The sequence below is a fragment of the Coregonus lavaretus genome (genome assembly GCF_964263955.1).
Source record: "Coregonus lavaretus genome assembly, chromosome: 10".
In the NCBI taxonomy this organism is placed as follows: domain Eukaryota; kingdom Metazoa; phylum Chordata; class Actinopteri; order Salmoniformes; family Salmonidae; genus Coregonus; species Coregonus lavaretus.
Window position 1 is genome coordinate 17512079 of NC_139997.1, and position 21801 is coordinate 17533879.

General features: G+C 47.0%; 1 protein-coding gene across 1 annotated transcript in view; it reads left to right on the plus strand.

The window, feature by feature from the left end:
* Positions 1–398: 398 nt before the first annotated feature.
* tecta (tectorin alpha) overlaps positions 399–21801 on the plus strand; it is a gene marked incomplete at both ends in the record, with an annotated part of 36421 nt that continues 15018 nt past the window's right edge. The window contains 12 exons of the mRNA XM_084170007.1: positions 399–462; positions 755–894; positions 1061–1348; positions 1729–1866; positions 2371–2536; positions 2727–3139; positions 7861–8431; positions 15085–15695; positions 16619–17189; positions 17460–18130; positions 18822–19500; positions 19989–20188. Of these exons, the coding sequence (XP_084026133.1) occupies positions 399–462; positions 755–894; positions 1061–1348; positions 1729–1866; positions 2371–2536; positions 2727–3139; positions 7861–8431; positions 15085–15695; positions 16619–17189; positions 17460–18130; positions 18822–19500; positions 19989–20188 (4512 nt within the window). The remainder of the gene's footprint in view (positions 463–754; positions 895–1060; positions 1349–1728; positions 1867–2370; positions 2537–2726; positions 3140–7860; positions 8432–15084; positions 15696–16618; positions 17190–17459; positions 18131–18821; positions 19501–19988; positions 20189–21801) is intronic.

A 21801-nucleotide genomic window follows, 5' to 3' on the forward strand; every position in this document is an offset into this window, starting at 1 on the left:
AGGGCTCCTCTAATGGGCCACCGTGGCAGAGAGAAGGGGGCGGGGGGTACCCCCAAGGTAGACCTGGGAGACTGATCTTAAAGAAGTTACGTGTCATCGTCGACCGGCTGGCCGGTTGTCCCTTGCTCCCCAGTGCTCTTGTTAAATGCTTGTGTTTATGAGAAGGTGTCTCTATGAGTCACTCTTTACCCATCTTTGGTATCAGCCTCCTAAAAGTTTAATGGTTCAATTTGCTGGTGATGTGGTTCGTGAGGTTTTGGGGGTTATGGCTATGGAACAATCAGAAAACTTAATCAACACTGACTTCCTGAATCACTCTCATTAAATGCCTTGTCTCACTCTCATTGTCCCCAGTGGTCTTACTCCAATCCCTTCTCTGTCTATTTCCTCCATCTAGGATGATCAGACCAGGCACTCCAGTCATGCTCTTCCACCTCTTCAGCTTCTTTACTCAGAGAGAAGGTGAGTGACGTGGCTCCCATTCTGATTCACATGTTTTCTGTATCTTATCTAGAGATATCAGATCAGAGCAAATTACTCAAGGAACATTGTGTTATAGACCGTTACGAAAGAGGGAAAGTTGTGTATGTTTTCCCTTTCTTTCTGGTTAAATGCACAACTTTATTCTTATCTTGATTGAAATCACCAAAATGTCTCAGATTACATGAGTAGTCTCTCTATATGTCTATGAACAGTTGTTCCCCATTCTTTGCTAGATCTGTTACGACTATTGTCTCCACCCTTTTTCATTCAGCTCTTTCTGAGGAGATCATGTACCCCTATGGGCCTACCCACCAAGATCTGGAGACACCCAAGATGGATGATGGGAGTTCCACTGAAATAATTATACTCATGCCATTCATTTTTTTCAATAACCCCTACCGCTCCATCTATGTAAGCTCCCATTTACCCCTTATTTCCTTCAATACCAGCAAATATCCCCAACTCATAAGAGAGAAATGTTCACCATATCATCCATCTAACCATTAATTGTTCTATCAATCTGTTCATCAACAAATCAATTGGGACCGTGCCTCCCTTTCTCTCTCTATCTCTGCAGGTCAACAACAATGGTGTGATTTCCTTCAACGTACAAGTGAGCCAGTTCACCCCTGAGGCCTTCCCACTGAGTGATAGCAGATCCTTCATTGCCCCATTATGGGCAGACGTGCACAACGGCATCCGCGGAGACGTGTACTATCGTGAGAGCACAGACCCAGAGTTACTGGAGCAGGCCACACAAGACATCCGCAAGTACTTTAAGAACATGCCCACCTTCACAGCCACCTGGATCTTCATCACAACCTGGCACCAGGTCACCTTCTACGGAGGCAGTCAGACCACCCCGGTAAAATAACCACAATCACGAATCACAGGGATTACTATATGCTCCACACACAAAACACCTGAACGCACGCAGACGATGGCCACTGATGGTACCATTTATCCTACAATAAATTTTACAAATCATTTGTCTCTGTGTGATGCTTACGCAGAACTGAGAGTAACGTTTCATATGTAGTTGCCTCAAATTGAAATATCTTTGAACTTCTGGGTAAGTATTTGTTTAGTCTAATAGGGGTTGTTTGTTTAGGTTCAAAGGTCGATTCTGCCAGGTGGTGAATTTTGATTTTTTCTCACTCAGTGTTTTTCTTTTCTCTCTCTTTGATCTGTCTTTGATTTCATATTGAACTTAACATATGCTTGCACATTCTCACCTCTCTATAGGTGAACACATTTCAGGTTGTGTTGATATCAGATGGTCTGTCATGCTTTTCCATGTTCAACTATGGAGAGATCAACTGGAGCACAGGCACAGCCAGTGGAGGAGACCCTCTGACTGGTTTGGGTGGTACCACAGCACAGGTAGTCCAATCATGATAGCCTACATATAACGAACCCCTGGCACACACCAAACCAATGAAGGGATTTGATTAATGCCTCTGGCATGCCCCGGGTGAACCGGGTTAGCGTTGATTACATTTGATTTGGAACCGGACTGCCTCCCGGGCGTGAGCCAGGTGCCCCGTTCACAAAACAAAAGTGATGTAGGTTAAGCATGTGGAGTAATGAGTAGGATTCTGTGTTTTCACATGCAAAAGTGATTGCTTTTGATAAAAATGGTTTATCTACCTTCCCAATGATAACTAGTTTGAAAATTCAAATCTATATTTTATGCGAAATAGATGTTGGACAATGCACCATTCTCCATTGTTGACAGAGCGGCACCGGCCTCACCCCTAAAACACATCAGACCAATCACAACCTCCCAGATAAAGCTAAAATACAGCAGACCAATCTTGACGCCTCCCACCTCTATGAAAGTGATAACCTCCTCATTTGCCGTTTCCCCATCTCTCCCCTCTCCAGTCAGGTTTTAATGGAGGAGAAATCGGTAACTTCCTCAACCTGCCTGGGTCCCGTTCCAATGCCGTGGTTGAAATCGAGCAGACGACCAACGTAAACCTGCCTGGCCGCTGGGTCTTCCATATAGACACTGCCCTGATAGACCCTGCCAATGGCTGCAGTTACAATGGTGGGTAAAAGGTAGAACATAACAAAGACTTGGCACATTGGTCAAATGTCTAGGTTCGATACTAGTCAAGTACATGTAGACAGTTTCTGTAAACTTGAATTACTCTCCTCATAACACAGCATGAGTCCCCTTAATAAAAACATCATGGCTGAGGAGACCCATAGACATGAATGTCCATATCTTCTCCTAGGGCGGTTCTATCGGCGTGGTGAGATCTTCTGGCTGTCCAACCAGTGCTCCCAGCGGTGCCGCTGCCTGGACATGGACAATGAGGTGCTCTGCCAGGAGGCGCCTTGTAGCCAGCTGGAAACGTGTGAGCAGAAGGAGGGTGCCTTCTACTGCCAGTCCACGCGCACCAGCACCTGCGTGGTTTTCGGCGACCCTCACTACCACACCTTTGATGGCTTCCTCTACCACTTCCAAGGCACCTGCTCCTACCTGTTAGCCCGGCCCTGCTGGGAGGTGGCTGGCCTGCCCTTCTTCAGAGTGGAGGCCAAGAATGAGAACCGCGGCGTGGCCTCTGTGTCCTGGCTGAGGGATGTCACTGTGGAGGTGTACGACCACCGAGTCACCCTGCCTAAGGGCAGCCAGGGCAAAATACAGGTGAGCAGAGCAGCACTTCCAAGGAAGACAAATATGTAGGGATGTCTAGGTTTTAGCTCAGCGGGCTAACACAGTCTTGTCAATTTGCCATAGGTCAGATGGTTATCAGTCAGATGTCGTACCTTTGGGAGGCTAGGTACATAACAGTAGTCTGATCATGTAGTTTGACAGGTAAGACCAGCAGATGCTGTGTACCGCTCTCCCAGAGACTAATTAGGTCATTACCTAACGTTTTCATAGGAATATTCCATCAACGTCCCACCAAACATACACAGAACATGGTTGCCATGTTCTCAGAATATAAGACATTAATGTTCTAGACACTTTTCATGAACATTCCTGTGTATCAGTCGTCAGGACGTTGCTTGATGGTCCCAAAGAAACCCAATTGTTTCATTATTACACTGCACCCTTTGTTACTGTGGCCGAGCCAATCAAGGCTCTGATTGGTGAACCACTGATCCATTCAAAGCTCTTTGTCTGTTGACAATGTTCGGGACACACACAGTGCTTTCAACTTACATATTTGACACACTTTGAAAAACATGATTACATTGTGCATGTTCATTTATACATTAATGTTGTGACAAGGTAGGGGGGTATACAGAAGATTGCCCTATTTGGTAAAAGACCAAGTCCATATTATGACAAGAACAGCTCAAATAAGCAAAGAGAAACGACAGTCCATCATTACTTTAAGACATGAAGGTCAGTCAATCCAGAACATTTCAAGAACTTTGAAAGTTTCTTCAAGTGCAGTCGCAAAAACCATCAAGCGCTATGATGACACTGGCTCCCATAAGTTAATTAGAGTTACCAGCCTCAGAAATTGCAGCCCCAATAAAGACTTCACAGAGTTCAAGTAACAGACACATCTCAACATCAACTGTTCAGAGGGGACTATGTGAATCAGGCCTTCATGGTCGAATTGCTGCAAAGAAACCACTACTTAAGGACACTAATAATAAGAAGAGACCTGTTTGGGCCAACAAACACGAGCAATGGACATTAGACAGGTGGAAATGTGTCCTTCTGTCTGGAGTCCAAATTTGAGATTTTTGGTTCCAACCGCTGTGTCTTTGTGAGACGCGGTGTGGGTGGACGGATGATCTCTGCATGTGTAGTTCCCACTGCATGTGTAGTTCCCACTGGAGGAGGAGGTGTTATGGTGTGGGGGTGATTTGCTGGTGACACTGTCTGTGATGTATTTAGAATTCAAGGCACACTTAACCAGCATGGCAACCACAGCATTCTGCAGCGATACGCCATCCCATCTGGTATGGGCTTAGTGGGAATATCATTTGTTTTTCAACAGGACAATGACCCAACACACCTCCAGGCTGTGTAAGGTCCTTTTTACCAAGAAGGAGAGTGACGGAGTTCTGCATCAGATGACCTGGCCTCCACAATCCCCCAACCTCAACCCAATTGAGATGGTTTGGGATGAGTCGGACGGCAGAGTGAAGGAAAAGCAGCCAACAAGTGCTCAGCATATGTGGGAACTCCATCAAGACTGTTGGAAAAGCATTCCATGTGAAGCTGGTTGAGAGAATGCCAAGAGTGTGCAATGCTGTCATCAAGGCAAAGGGTGGCTATTTGAAGAATCTCAAATATAAAATATATTTATATTTGTTTAACACTTATTTGGTTACTACATGATTACATTTGTATTATTTCATAGTTTTGATATCTTCACTATTATTCTACAATGTAGAAAATAGTTAAAATAAAGAAAAACTCTTGAATGAGTAGGTGTGTCGAAACCTTTGACTGGTACTGTATTTCAGAAATGTTAGGGCTTTTTGTATAGTTTTCTAATGTTGGTGGGGCATATAACCTTGTTTTAATGTTACTCTTGAATCACAATTATCAATAAAATTGTTTTTCTTGAGTGTACCTTTAACAGAGCTGAGATTTACCTCAAAGTGCATTCACCCTATTGCTTGCACCTATCCAGTTGTTTCAGATCTACACAAGTGCCTAGGAAGACCATGTTAGGATTTGCTTCTGGCCCAATAAGCACCTGGGATATCCCTTATTGGGACGGTGGTTAGGGCATTCGTCATTGGTGCTTGTGGCCTGGGTTCGTGACCTGCTAGGGGAGTCACACTACTCTCACATTATTAACAATATATGTTAATGTCATTATTTGGCAACATTTACAACACCCGTAACTGATCTAATAAAAATGTGTTTCTCAATGAAAGATAGGAATCTGTAGGATTACCCCTTGACCACAAATTATGACCACATTTCTATTACCTCTCATAAATTATCAGTATTTATTAATTCTATATAGCTGAGTGAAACTTTCTTCTTGAAATGCACTTTGAAGTAAATCTCAGCTCTATTTAAAGTGCACTCAAGAAAAACTGTTTCATCGATCATAGTGATTCAGGAGTAACATTAAATGCCCCACCAACATTAGACCACTATATAGAAAGCCCTAACATTGCTGAAATAAGTACATCAAATCAATTATGAGAGAATTTTCAGATTAACTGATAACTGACACAGACATGGTGGCGTAGCAGAAACATCAGAATGCCGTGAACCAAGAGGTTGGGAGTTCAAATCCGAGGTGAGGACATGCTGAATAATAATGACTGTATAATTGAAAATGCTCAATATAATCAGTATGTCAAATAAGTAAGTTGAAAGCACTGTGTGTCCCGAACATTGTCTACAGTCGTGGTCAAAAGTTTTGAGAATGACACAAGTATTGGTCTTCACAAAGTTTGCTGCTTCAGTGTTTTTAGATATTTTTGTCAGATGTTGTATAATTACAAGCATTCCATAAGTGTCTTTTATTAAGGCTTTTATTGACAATTACATTAAGTTTATGCAAAGAGTCAATATTTGCAGTGTTCACCCTTCTTTTTCAAGACCTCTGCAATCCGCCCTGGCATGCTGTCAATTAACTTCTGGGCCACATCCTGACTGATGGCAGCCCATTCTTGCATAATCAATGCTTGGAGTTTGTCAGAATTTGTGGGTTTTTGTTTGTCCACCCGCCTCTTGAGGATTGACCACAAGTTCTCAATGGGATTAAGGTCTGGGGAGTTTCCTGGCCATGGACCCAAAATGTCAATGTTTTGTTCCCTGAGCCACTTAGTTATCACTTTTGCCTTATGGCAAGGTGCTCCATCATGCTGGAAAAGGCATTGTTCGTCACCAAACTGTTTTTGGATGTTTGGGAGAAGTTGCTCTCGGAGGATGTGTTGGTACCATTCTTTATTCATTGCTGTGTTCTTAGGCAAAACTGTGAGTGAGCCCACTCCCTTGTCTGAGAAGCAACCCCACACATGAATGGTCTCAGGATGCTTTACTGTTGGCATGACACAGGACTGATGGTAGCGTTCACCTTGTCCTCTCCGGACTAACTTTTTTCCGGATGCCCCAAACAATCGGAAAGGGGATTCATCAGAGAAAATGACTTTACCCCAGTCCTCAGCTGTCCAATCCCTGTACCTACTGCAGAATATTAGTCTGTCCCTGATGTTTTTCCTGGAGAGAAGTGGCTTCCTCGCTGCCCTTCTTGACACCAGGCCATCCTCCAAAAGTATTCGCCTCACTGCGCTTGCAGATGCACTCACACCTGCCTGCTACCATTCCTGAGCAAGCTCTGCACTGGTGGTGCCCCAATCCCGCAGCTGAATCAACATTAGGAGAGAGTCCTGGCGCTTGTTGGACTTTCTTGGGCGCCCTGAAGCCTTCTTCACATCAACTGAACCTCTCTCCTTGAAGTTCTTGATGATCCGATAAATGGTTGATTGAGGTGCAATCATACTAGCAGCAATATCCTTGCCTGTGAAGCCCTTTTTGTGCAACGCAATGATGACGGCACGTGTTTCCTTGCAGGTAACCATGGTTAACAGAGGAAGAACAATGATTTCAAGCACCACCCTCCTTTTAAAGCTTCCAGTCTGTTATTCTAACTCAATCAGCATGACAGAGAGATCTCTAGCCTTGTCCTCGTCAACACTCTCACCTGTGTTAATGAAAGAATCACTGACATGATGTCAGCTGGTCCTTTTGTGGCAGGGCTGAAATGCAGTGGAAATGTTTTATTGGGGATTAAGTTAATTTTCATGGCAAAGAGGGACTTTGCAATTAATTGCAATTCATCTGATCACTCTTCATAACATTCTGGAGTATATGCAAATTGCCATCATAAAAACTGAGGCAGCAGACTTCGTGAAAATTTATATTTGTGTCATTCTCAAAACGTTTGACCACGACTATACAGAAAAATAGCTGTGAATGGATCAGTGGTTCACCAATCAGGGCCTTGATGGGCTCAGCAACAGTAACAAGGCGAGTTGTGTAATAAAACATTTTTGGGTGGTGAATGTTTCTTTTGGGATCATCAGGTGATGTCCTGACAACTGACAACTGTTCCCATGAAACGTGTCTAGAACATTAATATAATATGTTCTGAGAACATTGCATCCATGTTCTGTGTAAATTATGTTTGACATGTAGGGAATGTTCGCCAAAACATGCTAAATAGGTTCTCAGGAGGTTTTTGCTAACATACATAACATTTTCCCCTAACTAACGGAAAACTGGACACTCAAACATCTGGGGAATATTACAGGTAACATTACAAAAAAGTTATCTTTCTCTAGAATTTTAGCTGGGCTATCTCATCTAATATGGTGTTTACGTGGTACTGTACTCCATAATCCGCCCTGAATCTCCTACCTCTCCTTTTCCAGGTGGATGGACTGATGAAGACACTGCCAGTCCAACTCCAGCTAGGTGCAGTCAGGGTGTACCAGTCGGGCATGGCCGTCGCCCTGGAGACTGACTTCGGCCTCCTGGTGACCTATGATGGGCAGCACTACGCCTCCATTTCCCTGCCCAGCTCCTACTTCAACAACACATGCGGCCTGTGCGGTAACTATAACGACGACCCTGCCGATGACCCTGTGCTGCCCGACGGCTCGCTGGCCGAGAGCGTGGTGGAGCTGGGTGGCAGCTGGCGGGCGGAGGACGCTGACTGGCGCTGCACAGACGGCTGCGCCCAGAACTGCAGTATCTGTGACCCGTTGACCGAGGCATTCTACTTCCGCCCGGACTACTGTGGACTCATCAACAAGACGGACGGGCCTTTCAGGGACTGCAGGGCAGTGGTGGACCCAACGGCCTTCGTCTATAGTTGTGTCTACGACATGTGCAGCAACAGGGACAACAATACCACCCTCTGTCAGGCCATCCAGGCCTACGCCTTAGCCTGCCAAGCCCTGGGGGTCACCATACGAACCTGGAGGTCACGCACCTTCTGTGGTGGGTGTTCTTCTGTCCCGATATGTATCTACAGTGGGGGAAAAAAGTATTTAGTCAGCCACTAATTGTGCAAGTTCTCCCACTTAAAAAGATGAGAGAGGCCTGTAATTTTCATCATAGGTACACGTCAACTATGACAGACAAATTGAGATTTTTTTTCCCAGAAAATCACATTGTAGGATTTTTTATGAATTTATTTGCAAATTATGGTGGAAAATAAGTATTTGGTCACCTACAAACAAGCAAGATTTCTGGCTCTCACAGACCTGTAACTTCTTCTTTAAGAGGCTCCTCTGTCCTCCACTCGTTACCTGTATTAATGGCACCTGTTTGAACTTGTTATCAGTATAAAAGACACCTGTCCACAACCTCAAACAGTCACACTCCAAACTCCACTATGGCCAAGACCAAAGAGCTGTCAAAGGACACCAGAAACACAATTGTAGACCTGCACCAGGCTGGGAAGACTGAATCTGCAATAGGTAAGCAGCTTGGTTTGAAGAAATCAACTGTGGGAGCAATTATTAGGAAATGGAAGACATACAAGACCACTGATAATCTCCCTCGATCTGGGGCTCCACGCAAGATCTCACCCCGTGGGGTCAAAATGATCACAAGAACGGTGAGCAAAAATCCCAGAACCACACGGGGGGACCTAGTGAATGACCTGCAGAGAGTTGGGACCAAAGTAACAAAGCCTACCATCAGTAACACACTACGCCGCCAGGGACTCAAATCCTGCAGTGCCAGACGTGTCCCCCTGCTTGAGCCAGTACATGTCCAGGCCCGTCTGAAGTTTGCTAGAGTGCATTTGGATGATCCAGAAAAGGATTGGGAGAATGTCATATGGTCAGATGAAACCAAAATAGAACTTTTTGGTAAAAACTCAACTCGTCGTGTTTGGAGGACAAAGAATGCTGAGTTGCATCCAAAGAACACCATACCTACTGTGAAGCATGGGGGTGGAAACATCATGCTTTGTGGCTGTTTTTCTGCAAAGGGACCAGGACGACTGATCCGTGTAAAGGAAAGAATGAATGGGGCCATGTATCGTGAGATTTTGAGTGAAAACCTCCTTCCATCAGCAAGGGCATTGAAGTTGAAATGTGTCTGGGTCTTTCAGCATGACAATAATCCCAAACGCACCGCCCGGGCAACGAAGGAGTGGCTTCGTAAGAAGCATTTCAAGGTCCTGGAGTGGCCTAGCCAGTCTCCAGATCTCAACCCCATAGAAAATCTTTGGAGGGAGTTGAAAGTCCGTGTTGCCCAGCGACAGCCCCAAAACATCACTGCTCTAGAGGAGATCTGCATGGAGGAATGGGCCAAGATACCAGCAACAGTGTGTGAAAACCTTGTGAAGACTTACAGAAAATGTTTGACCTGTGTCGTTGCCAACAAAGGGTATATAACAAAGTATTGAGAAACTTTTGTTATTGACCAAATACTTATTTTCCACCATAATTTGCAAATAAATTCATAAAAAATCCTAAAATGTGATTTTCTGGAGAAAAAAATTCTCGTTTTGTCTGTCATAGTTGACGTGTACCTATGATGAAAATTACAGGCCTCTCTCATCTTTTTAAGTCGGAGAACTTGCACAATTGGTGGCTGACTAAATACTTTTTTCCCCCACTGTATATGTCGGGTAGAAATTGTTTTGTTTGGACATTTAAAGGGACTCATAGCTACCTATTCTTAAAATATATATGTTACTTACTGTTTCTGTTAGGGATAGATCTAAATGTACCGGGGGGGAAGGGCTGGTCCAACTCAATGTGTCATAAAAATAAAATGCACCCCCCTCCCCAAAGTTGCAAATATTTTCACATGACCCTCCCCTTTTACCGTAAAATAAATTGAACACTCCCTCATAGAATTAACTCAAAATAATGTTTATGACCACAAAAACAATAACTTTGTTTATTAAAGTGGATATCAACTTTGCCACTTCAGCATGCTTTTGTGGCACAGTCGATGCCACGCAGGGCTACGGGCCAGAAAGTTGAGGGTTGGCCAACCACCACAGACGAGCTCACTCTCCCTGCCTGTTTCATTACACTACGATCAGAGCCGGCTGCAGACACTAATCAGCTAGGGGGAAATCTAATTTTCAACATTTTTATGCCATATTTATAGTTATATAAAATATATGCAATGAATTTTCCACCAACAGGCTTCTGTGCCAATGCACCACACAACCAATAAACAAAGCATACCGACTTTGGGCACTTCAATATCATGGTTTGCGTTTTTAACACCACAATAAATAGACTATGTCAATCTCGACAAACAGAAAATATATCCCTCCCTACCTTGTAGGCTTACCCAGTATTGAAGGCTTGGCTTGACAATCTCCGGATGCCATTAAACTTTTTGGTGTTTTGTAACAGATGTCTCTTTCCATTCATCAATTGGCCACTGCATTGATTGATTGATTTTATTTGTCAGTTAAAAAAATACATATATATGTAACAGTGTTGCTTCCGTCACTCTCCTCGCCCCTACCTGGGCTTGAACCAGGGACCCTCTGCACACATCGACAACAGTCACCCTCGAAGCACCGTTACCCGTCGCTCCACAAAAGCCGCAGCCCTTGCAGAGCAAGGGAAACAACTACTTCAAGGTCTCAGAGCGAGTGACGTCACCGATTGAAACGCTACTAGTGCGCACCGCTAACTAGCTAGCCATTTCACACCGGTTACATATACACAAAGATTTTTTTAAGTGACCGGGATTGCACAATAAAGTCAGGGACTTATTTCCATTGCGGTACCTATTTTTTACATAATAACATTTACAATTATACATAAATACAGAGATAGAGATGAATAAATACTCAACCTCCAGATGAGTATGACGGGGGATTTTAAGGACAATTCTTACAACTTTGTTTGGCTGGTACCTTATTCTTTAGATGTTTGGGGCTGCTGGTGAACCATGATGTGCAGGCATAATCAAAGTGACACTGGACTAGCAAACTTGCCAGAGTCTTTAGGGTGTCTATTGCTAGGTTTCCATCCAATTGGCGACAGATTTTCATGCGAATATTCAAAAATCTTCATTTAAAAAAATGCCATTTCAGAGTTAGGAAAATTTGGCACCGGACAATATGACAGGGACGATTTTAATATACTGTCACGCTCGTCGACAGATGTGGACCAAGGCGCAGCGTGATAGGCGTACATACTTTATTAAGGTTACACAACAAGAACCAAAACAACAAAACGATACGTGAAGTCCTAGGTCATAACACAAACCTTACGTGACAGAAGATCCCACCACGACTGGATCAAGCAGTGTGAAGAGGAGAGAGGATGGACTTGGGAGGAGAGGAGAGAGAGTCTAGCGAGAGGCATGGAGGCCATGTTCACGGGGGAGAGACAAGCCCCCCAAAAAATTAGGGGGGGGGGCTCACGCCGTGGACGACGAGGCAGCAGGAGGCCGCGATAGAGCGGTTCAGCCGGTTAGCAGAGGAGGCCGCCAGGTTACGGGGGCTATTGGTCACAAGGGAGAAGGAGAGTGTGGAGGCACGGCGAGAGGAACTGGTTAGGCAGCAGAGGGAGCGGAGGTTTATGAGGAAACCCAGTCCCGCTCCTCGCACCAAGCAAGTGGTGTGTGTCACCAGTTCGGTCCGGCCCGTTCCTGATTCCCGCACAAGGCCAGTGGTGTGTGTTCCCAGTACAGTCAGGCCCGTTCCTGATTCCCGCACAAGGCCAGTGGTGTGTGTTCCCAGTACAGTCAGGCCCGTTCCTGCTCCCCGCACTAAGCCTGTGGTGCGTGTCGCCAGCCCGGTCCGGCCTGTTCCTGCTCCCCGCACCAAGCCAATGGTGCGCGTCGTCAGCCCGGTCCGGCCCGTTCCTGCTCCCCGCACCAAGACAGTGGTGCGCGTCGTCAGCCCAGTCCGGCCCGTTTCTGCCTCCCGCACCAAGCCAGTGGTGCGCGTCGTCAGCCCGGTCCGGCCCGTTCCTGCTCCCCGCACCAAGCCAGTGATGCGCGTCGTCAGCCCGGTCCGGCCCGTTCCTGCTCCCCGCACCAAGCCAGTGGTGCACGTCGCCAGCCCGGTCCGGCCTGTTCCTGCTCCCCGCACCAAGCCAATGGTGCGCGTCGTCAGCCCGGTCCGGCCCGTTCCTGCTCCCCGCACCAAGCCAGTGGTGCGCGTCGTCAGTCCGGCACGGTCCGTGCCTGTTCCACCGGTGCCTGGTCCGGCACCGGTCAGCTGCTCCACGCCGGAGCCAGAGCAATCCGCTCCACCGGTGTTCAGTCCAGCTCTGGCCAGCGGGACCAGACCAGGGGCGCAACGGGGGGGTAGAGAGAGTGTGGTGGTCACGCCCGGAGCCGGATCCGCCTCCGAGGCGGAATGCCCACCCGGCCCCTACCCTCTTGTGTTTGGTTGGCGCGGTCGCAGTCCGTGCCTTTGGGGGGGGGGGGTACTGTCATGCCCTGGCTCTGGGGACTCTTAATTGTTGAGCCAGGGTGTGGATTTTCTATGTTTTGTTTGCTATGGTTTTCGTTCTAGATCGGTTAGATCTATGTTGGCCAGGGTGGTTCCCAATCAGAGGCAGCTGTAGCTCGTTGTCTCTGATTGGGAACCATACTTAGGCAGCCTGTTTTCACTAGTCATTGTGGGATCTTGTTCCGAAAGGTTTGTGTTAACCTAGGACTTCACGTTTCGTTTGTTGTTTTGTTCGTGTGGTGTACTTCAATAAAAGATGTACGTTTATCACGCTGCGCCTTGGTCCGCTTCATCTTATAACGATTGTGACATATACCTGACTGTTATGGACATCCATATACATTCAGAGCCAACCTGGTGCAGCCAGCGCCATCAATAAACAAGGGATGTTGGCCAAATAAGCCACATTTACGTGTCCTTAAAAACAGCCTATAACAAATTACAAAAACACTATTCCTTGTGTTTCGATGTGTAGCATATGCAAAACCTTTATAGCTACTTTCCTAAAACAATAATTGTCCACCTCATGGTTCAGCTGTCAGAGATCTTAGGACTAAATATATCAGGGCATTGCATGCAAAGGCCTATAGGCTTAGGTGTCCACTGTATGATAGTCATATTTTAATAAATATACATATATACAGTACCAGTGAAAAGTTTGGACACACCTACTCATTCAATAGTTTTTTCTTTATTTTTACTATTTTCTACATTGTAGAATAATAGTGAAGACATCAAAACTAGGAAATAACACATATGGAAACATGTAGTAACCAAAAAAGTGTTAAACAAATCAAAATATATTTTATATTTGAGATTCTTCAAATAGCCACCCTTTGCCTCGATGACAGCTTTGCACACTCTTGGCATTCTCTCAGTTTCACCTGGAATGCTTTCCCAACAGTCTTGAAGGAGTTCCCACATATGCTGAGCACTTGTTGGCTGCTTTTCCTTCACTCTGCCATCTGACTCATCCCAAACCATCTCAATTGGGTTGAGGTCGGGGGATTGTGGAGGCCAGGTCATCTGATGCAGTACTCTATCACTCTCCTTCTTGGTAAAATAGCCCTTACACAGCCTCGAGGTGTGTTGGGTCATTGTCCTGTTGAAAAACATATGATAGTCCCACTAAGCCCAAACCAGATGAGATGGAGTATCGCTGCAGAATGCTGTGGTAGCCATGCTGGTTAAGTGTGCCTTGAATTCTAAATAAATCACAGACAGTGTCACCAGCAAAGCACCCCCACACCATAACACCTCCTCCTCCATGCTTTACGGTGGGAAATACACATGCAGAGATCATCCGTTCACCCACACCGCGTCTCACAAAGCCACGGCGGTTGGAACCAAAAATCTCAAATTTGGACTCCAGACCAAAGGACAGATTTCCACCAGTCTAATGTCCATTGCTCGTGTTTCTTGGCCCAAGCAAGTGTCTTCTTCTTATTGGTGTCCTTTAGTAATGGTTTGTTTGCAGAAATTTGACCATGAAGACCTGATTCACACAGTCTCCTCTGAACAGTTGATGTTGAGATGTGTCTGTTACTTGAACTCTGTGAATCATTTATTTGGGCTACAATTTCTGCAGCAGCGGTAACTCTGGGTCTTCCATTCCTGTGAAGGTCCTCATGAAGGAGGGTCATTTGTAAATTTTCGATCCAAATATTTTATACAAAGATAAGCACTATATTGTTAGATTATAGGAATAACTCTGGTAGGCCTGAAACAGTCTTCCTCACCTCAAGTTCAATTGTCAGTTGGAGCGCCGGGGCGTACTGCCTTCATAGTATAGGCCTGCAGCAGCTAAAGCTTAATAATAGCCACACCATACCAAATCTTCACAAACATTTCTAAACTTTATTAGGGTAATATCAAAAATAAGTCAAGCCATTGTTTATAGGGAAAAAACGAGCAGAAGAGGGGAAAAACGCACTACCCCCCCCCCACTACCCCACCCCCCCCCCCCCCCCCGCACTACCCCCCCCCTAAGATGTGGTTAATATTGCTTATTCCAAAAGCTGTTTTTATCTCTCGCCCCCCCCCCCCCACTACTATATCATAATGTAATAGCTATCCTAAGTTGAATGCACCAATTTGTAAGTCGCTCTGGATAAGAGCATCTTCTAAATGACTTAAATGTAAATTTATTATGATTTGTTATATACTGTAACATCCTCTTTCTCCTTTGATTGGCTGCCAGCCCTGACATGCCCTGAGTCCAGCCACTACCAGGTGTGCACCAGTGCCTGCGCCGCCTCGTGCTCGGACCTCACCTCCCACCTGTACTGCACCCACCCCTGCACAGAAGGCTGCCAGTGCGAACCGGGCTACGTGCTGAGTGGCAACCGCTGCGTCCGGCGCCAGGACTGCGGCTGCGAGCGTGAAGGCCTCTACTACCCACTCAACGACACTTTCTGGGCGGGCACCACTGGCGAGGACGGAGAGTGCACCCTGCGCTGCGTCTGTGGGCCCAACGGCAAAGTCTCCTGCTTCAACGATTCATGTAGAGAAGGCGAGGTGTGTGTGGCAGAGTTCGGCCTGTTGGGCTGTTACCCCCGCAGGGAGGGGGTGTGTTCTCTGGGCCAGAATGTTGTGACGGCCTCTTTCGACGGGGCCTCCATGCCCTTCCCGGACGACAGCTCCTACTACCTGCTGAGGTCATGTGGGCCAGCGCCGGCCAACGTGTCGGCTGTGGAGGTGAAGATGGGCCGGCGGCTGGTAAACAAGGGTCCGTCCTGGATGCGGCCCGTGGTGGTCAGGGTGGCCAACCTGGAGGTCCAGATGGGTGGATCGGACTTTGACATAGTGAAGGTCAGTATTATAGCCTGGTGCTCCAGGCACAGGAGGTTGGTGGCACCTTAATTGGGGAGGACGGGCTCATGGTAATGGCTGTAGTGGAATAAGTGGAATAGTATCAAACGCATGGTTTCCATTTTGTGTATGCCATTCCATTCGCTCCGTTACAGCCATTATTATGAGCAGTCCTCCCCTCAGCAGCCTCCACTGGACCCAGGGTAACTTCTGGACTAATAATCACTTTCAGTGGAGAAATTTCATTTAGCATTCTTTTACACCAGGAGTAGGCTAAATATGAGTCTGGGAAACTGGCCCTGAAAGTCTGTCATCATGAGATGAATACCTTTCTCATTGGGGGAAAGGAGTTCCAATGATGGGTCTTAAGGTTATTATGCTGGTGGTGGTGGGGAGATAGAAGGTCATTGGACAACTGTTGCTGCAAAACAACAAGTGGAAGACACAAGATTTGAGTTGACATATAAATACTCCCCTAGATTCATGCCAATTGGTTGATAGGAAGGCTAGTGATTATTGTAGGTTAATCAGCAACAGTGGTGGAATTGCCTTAGTGTGCCATGCTCATAGGCTGAACTTAATAGGTGAATGACATTCCACATGCTTGCTAATGGGAAAGGAGGAAGAGACGTGATGCTAAACTGATGAGGTAACATTACAACACTACCCTATAAATACCTGCTATGCTGACAAGGTATCATTATAACTACTACCATTTAAATACCTGCTATGCTGATGAGTGAGATAGGAAGCAATGTGAATTATGAGTTTACTAGATGAATGAAAAGATCCATTCAGACCAGCCTTACTTATTGAACTTTCGTAACTACATAACAGAGATAGCACTGCACTACATTACAGTGATTGAATGTTGCTGCTACTACCTCTCTATGAGATAATGTTACGATGTGTCTAAATCCCAGCTGAACGGTGAGCTGGTACTGTTGCCTTATGTCCACCCACTGGAGACCCTTATGATCTACCACGCCCCGGGCAACGCTACCATTGTGGAGTCCAGCGGATTGGTCTCAGTCCGCTACACCCGCCAGGGCCTCCTCAACATCTCTCTCTCTACCCTCTTTTACAACGCCACCTGCGGCCTGTGTGGCCTCTTCAACGGAAACGCCAGCGATGATCTCCGTCTGCCTGACGGCCGGCTGGCCGAATCTCCCGAACTTTTCACTGACGGCTGGCGGGCCATCGCCGACGACCTGACGTGCAATGGCGATTGCGACAACCTGTACCGCATGTGCGCGGACCTGCGGCTCTACCAGAGCCCGTGGATGTGCGGCAACATCAACGACCCGGGGAACAGCTCCTTCCTGGCGTGCCATGGCGCCGTCAACCCCTCGCCGTTCTTCCGGAACTGCCTGTACAACATGTGCGTGTGGGATGGAAACCGCTCAGTGCTCTGCTCTTCGCTGCAGGCGTATGCCTCGGCCTGTCAAGATGCCCAGATGGGCCTTGCTGCCTGGAGGAGTGCTACCAATTGCTGTGAGTTAGTCCACCGCCACCACCTAGGAGTGATGTTGAGTGATGGACTGATTATGTATTTTTCCTTTATGAACCAAACCTTGGCTCTGCTAATTCTGAATATCCCTTTCTCTTGTTTCTGTCTCTGTCTGTCCCGACCTCTCTCTCTGTCTCTCTCCTTTTCTCTCACTCTCTTTTGTTTTCTGTCACTGTCCCACTCTCTCTCTCTATATATTTGTATTTTACCCCAATCTCATCTCTCTCCCCCACCCCTCTCTCTCCTTCTCGCAGCCTTGCCCTGTCCGGAGAACAGTCACTTCAACGAGTGCACCAGCGCTTGCCCGCTGACCTGCGCTGGCCTGGACGAGCCCAACGAGCTGTGCCCACTGCCCTGCCAGGAGGGCTGCCAGTGTGTGGAGGGCTTTGCGCTGCGTGACGGCCAGTGCGTGGCACGCAGCGACTGCGGCTGCATCAGCTCTGCAGGCCGGCAGCTGGCCACCAACCAGACCTTCTGGACCGACTGGGAGTGCCAGGAGCGCTGCTACTGCAACGGCTCAGACAACAGCATCTCCTGCACGCTGGCGCCGTGCCCGAAGGATGAGTACTGCCAGGAGGGCCTTAAGGGCCTCTACTTCTGCCAGCCGCGCACCGAGGCGCTGTGCATTGCCGCTGGTTACAGCCACTTCCTGCCATTCGGCGGTGTGCCCTTCGAGCTGCAGAGTAGCTGTACCTTGAGGCTGGCTACAACGAGGTGCAACGGCGGGGTGGCGGGAGAGGAGGATATGGACCAGAGTGCCGCCACCCGACCCAGGATGAGCACCAGCGCCGACCTCCCTCTCTTCAAGCTGTCAGCCCGGAACGAGGAGCGGGACACGGGGCAAGCCATCTGGGTGAGGGGGTTCATCTTGGAAGTCTATGGCTATGAGATTGAGGTGTCTCGGAGCTACAAACACACCATCACGGTGAGTGTATTATGCACTTTTCACCTTTCCATCCTGAATTATACTGTACTGGCTCTGATATTTTCATCTCCCATTGTCCTTTTTAAGCACGATTCCAGAAACTATGGTGGATGCGCAACTAGGACAGCTCAGTAAAGTTTGGTTTGACTCGGCTCAGTTTGACTCAGTAGGGTGTAAAGGCTGGGGCACAGTCAGTCTTGTTAGACTTTATTAGGAAGAAACACCTGTGGTAACTAATGAAAACAGGCCAAGAATCTTACCAATGCTTTTCAGAGATTCCAATTGAAAAATGACAGGAGAAATGTGTTTTTACTATGTCTTGACACTTTTCATTTCAATGCATATTCATCCTTCCAGTGTGACTGATGTGTTGTGAATGTCACACAGACGTGTGAGGGAGAGTTTTTTGTTAATCAAGCCAATAGAATAGCGGAGCAAAGAGTAAATTCCTCTTTGATTGTCTCAGGGCGGATCTTATTTCAATCGGCAACTTTTATCAGGCTGGATTGGGCTCAGAGGAACGGCTGACCTGAGCGACATTTGGAAAAGAATCATAAACCAACCCAAAGATCTGAGGAGAACCATAATACACACACTCGATCCTATACACTCACACTCGCTAGATATCACACACACACACACACACACACACACAAACAGCCAAGACTCACTCTCCCATGCTCTCTCCCAGGTGAATAAGGAGCGTCTGTACCTGCCTCTGAAGCTGGGGCCGGGGAAGGTCCACATCTTCACCTTCGGCATGCAGCTGGTGGTGGAGACGGACTTTGGCCTGAAGGTTGCCTTCGACTGGAACACGCTGCTCCTGCTCACGCTGCCTCGACACCTCTACAACGCCACCTGCGGCCTGTGCCAGGGCATGCCACTTTCCTCTCCACCTGCCCTTACCACCAGCAACTGGGGCATGGCCTGGGCTGAGCGGGACACCTTCTGCCAGGTGGGCTGCGGCGACTCGTGCCCACGTTGCGGGTTGGTAGAGAGAGGCCTCGGTGCCATCGACGCCCCTCTACTCGTCACAGACGCCTACGTGGAAGGCGGGGCCCACGATGGTGAGGGAGGAGGCATCAATGTTGATGGCGGGGGTTACACAGGAATCCGATTCCACCTGGGCGATGGGCTGTTTGTGGAGCCCGAGGCGGTGCGTCTGTGCGGGCTGATCAAGGACCGCGGCAGTGTGTTTGCGAGCTGCCACAGCAAGGTGGCGCCGGTGTTCTTCTACCAGAGCTGCCTGCAGGACACGTGCCTGGACAAGGGTGCCCCGGAGACCATTTGCAACTGGCTGCAGATCTACACCAGCACATGCCAGACCCAGGGGGTGCGCATGTTAGGCTGGAGGAGTGACACACCCTGTGGTGAGTACAATAATAATTGAGGCATGAATCAAGTTGATTGAGTAGAGTAGAGTTGAGTTGAGTTTAATTCTCTCCAGCCCAGCTGGAGACTTATCTTACATGGGACTGCTCCTCAATAGTAATAATCTATTAGATAATAACAACTGATACTTTCACCAAGTTCTCAGTCATATTAGTAAAGGAGAGATGAATCACAAAGCAGCAGCTTTATGTTACACTCCTACACAATGACATACACTTTCACATGAATAACTAACTGATATTTTCATGTTTGTTCTTATCTATTCTGCATCTATTATTCCACTTTGCACCCAAACTGTAATCTGTCCAGAGAACCAATGCCAGGTAAATGAAAACATGTAATCATCATGTCTGTGTCTCAATCAAAGGCATCATATTCCCTATATAATGCTAGTGCACTACATAAGGAATAGGGTGCCATTTTAGACGCAACCCATATTTTCGTTACCCATTTTCTCCTTCACCAGTGCTGACGTGCCCAGCCAACAGCCACTACTCTGGCTGCATGTCAGTGTGCCAGCCGCAGTGCACCCCAGCCCACGGCCAGAGGGAGTGCACCCAGGACTGTGTGGAGGGCTGCCAGTGTGACCAGGGCTACGTCCTCAATGGCAAAGGTTGCATCCTGCCCCAGAACTGTGGCTGCTACAACGACGGCAAGTACTATGAGGTGAGTCAGTCACACAGACAGTAGTCTCTCTCCACAGACATTCATATACACGTGACAAGCTAGTTAGCTCGAGATTTCAATTATGTCTTGTGAAAGTACACAGACAGTTAAAGACGCACCACAGCTATTTTAGAACTTTTTCAGTTGAAAAGTAGGCCATTCAAGGAGTTGGTCTGATGGTGCCCTCTGATGTCATGCCCCCCCTTGCTTGTGGGAACAATAGAGGAGCAATAGAGAACAAAATAGGAAATCAGGTGATATATGAGGTGAAAAGGAGACTGGAGTGCAACTAAACTAATAAATTGTCTGTTGGGTGAACTAAACACTATGGAGTAATATTCGGCATTTGAAATCCTCTCCTAGAGGTTTAAATATTGTAACATTGAACCGGCACACACTGTATATTTGAGTTAAGTGTAATAATTTTTTGTGGCAGTTGTTGCATCATATGCCATTCCAGTTAGCACAACGTTCTGAGAACCATATGTTTCTTAGAGCTTGTGAGAGCGTGGTTGTCCTATGGTTATTTTGCATACATCCTTCCCATAACTTTCTGGGAATGGTTCAGGATAGTTCCTTGGCTTTTAAACATTCTCAGCGCATTTAAGGAACTTGACAAAAAAACATTATTGCCGTTTCATTACTTTAACAGAACGTTTCCTAAAAGTTCAAACATTGTCACATTTTGACATTGGGAATAGTTGACATTGGGAATGTTCTCAAATTCTTCCAAGAACGTTAACAAAACAATGTTCTTCTGTGGGAATTTCAGTACTTCAGTGTAGAGTTTCCTACAGGTTTCCTCATGGTTCTATTTAAAGTAATGTTCTCAAATTGTTCCCGAGAACATTAAGAAAACTTTCCATAAAAACCACAAGAAAACCTTTGTAACGTTCAGAGAACGTTGAAAGAACATATACATTCCGTTCTCAGCATGTCCAGGCCCGTCTGAAGTTTGCCAATGACCATCTGGATGTAACTTAATGATGGTGTTGGAATCGTGCTTGGCCATGCAGTCATGGGTGAACAGGGAGTACAGGAGGGGACTGAGCACGCACCCCTGAGGGGCCCCCGTGTTGAGGATCAGCGTGGCAGATGTGTTGTTACCGACCCTTACCACCTGAGGGCGGCCCGTCAGGAAGTCCAGGATCCAGTTGCAGAGGGAGGTGTTTAGTCCCAGGGTCCTTAGCTTAGTGATGAGCATTGAGGGCACTATGGTGTTGAATGCTAAACTGTAGTCAATGAATAGCATTCTCACTTACGTGTTCCTTTTGTCCAGGTGGGAAAGGGCAGTGTGGAGTGCAATAGAGATTGCATAATCTGTGGATCTGTTGGGGCGGAATGCAAATTGGAGTGGGTCTAGGGTTTCTGGGATAATGGTGTTGATGTGAGCCATGACCAGCCTTTCAAAGCACTTCATGGCTACAGACGTGAGTGATATGGGTCTGTAGTCATTTAGGCAGGTTACCTTCGTGTTCTTGGGCACAGGGACTATGGTGGTCTGCTGGAAACATGTTGGTATTACAGACTCAGTCAGGGACAGGTTTAAAATGTCAGTGAAGACATTTGCCAGTTGGTCAGCGCATGCTCGGAAGAATCCCGGGAACATATTC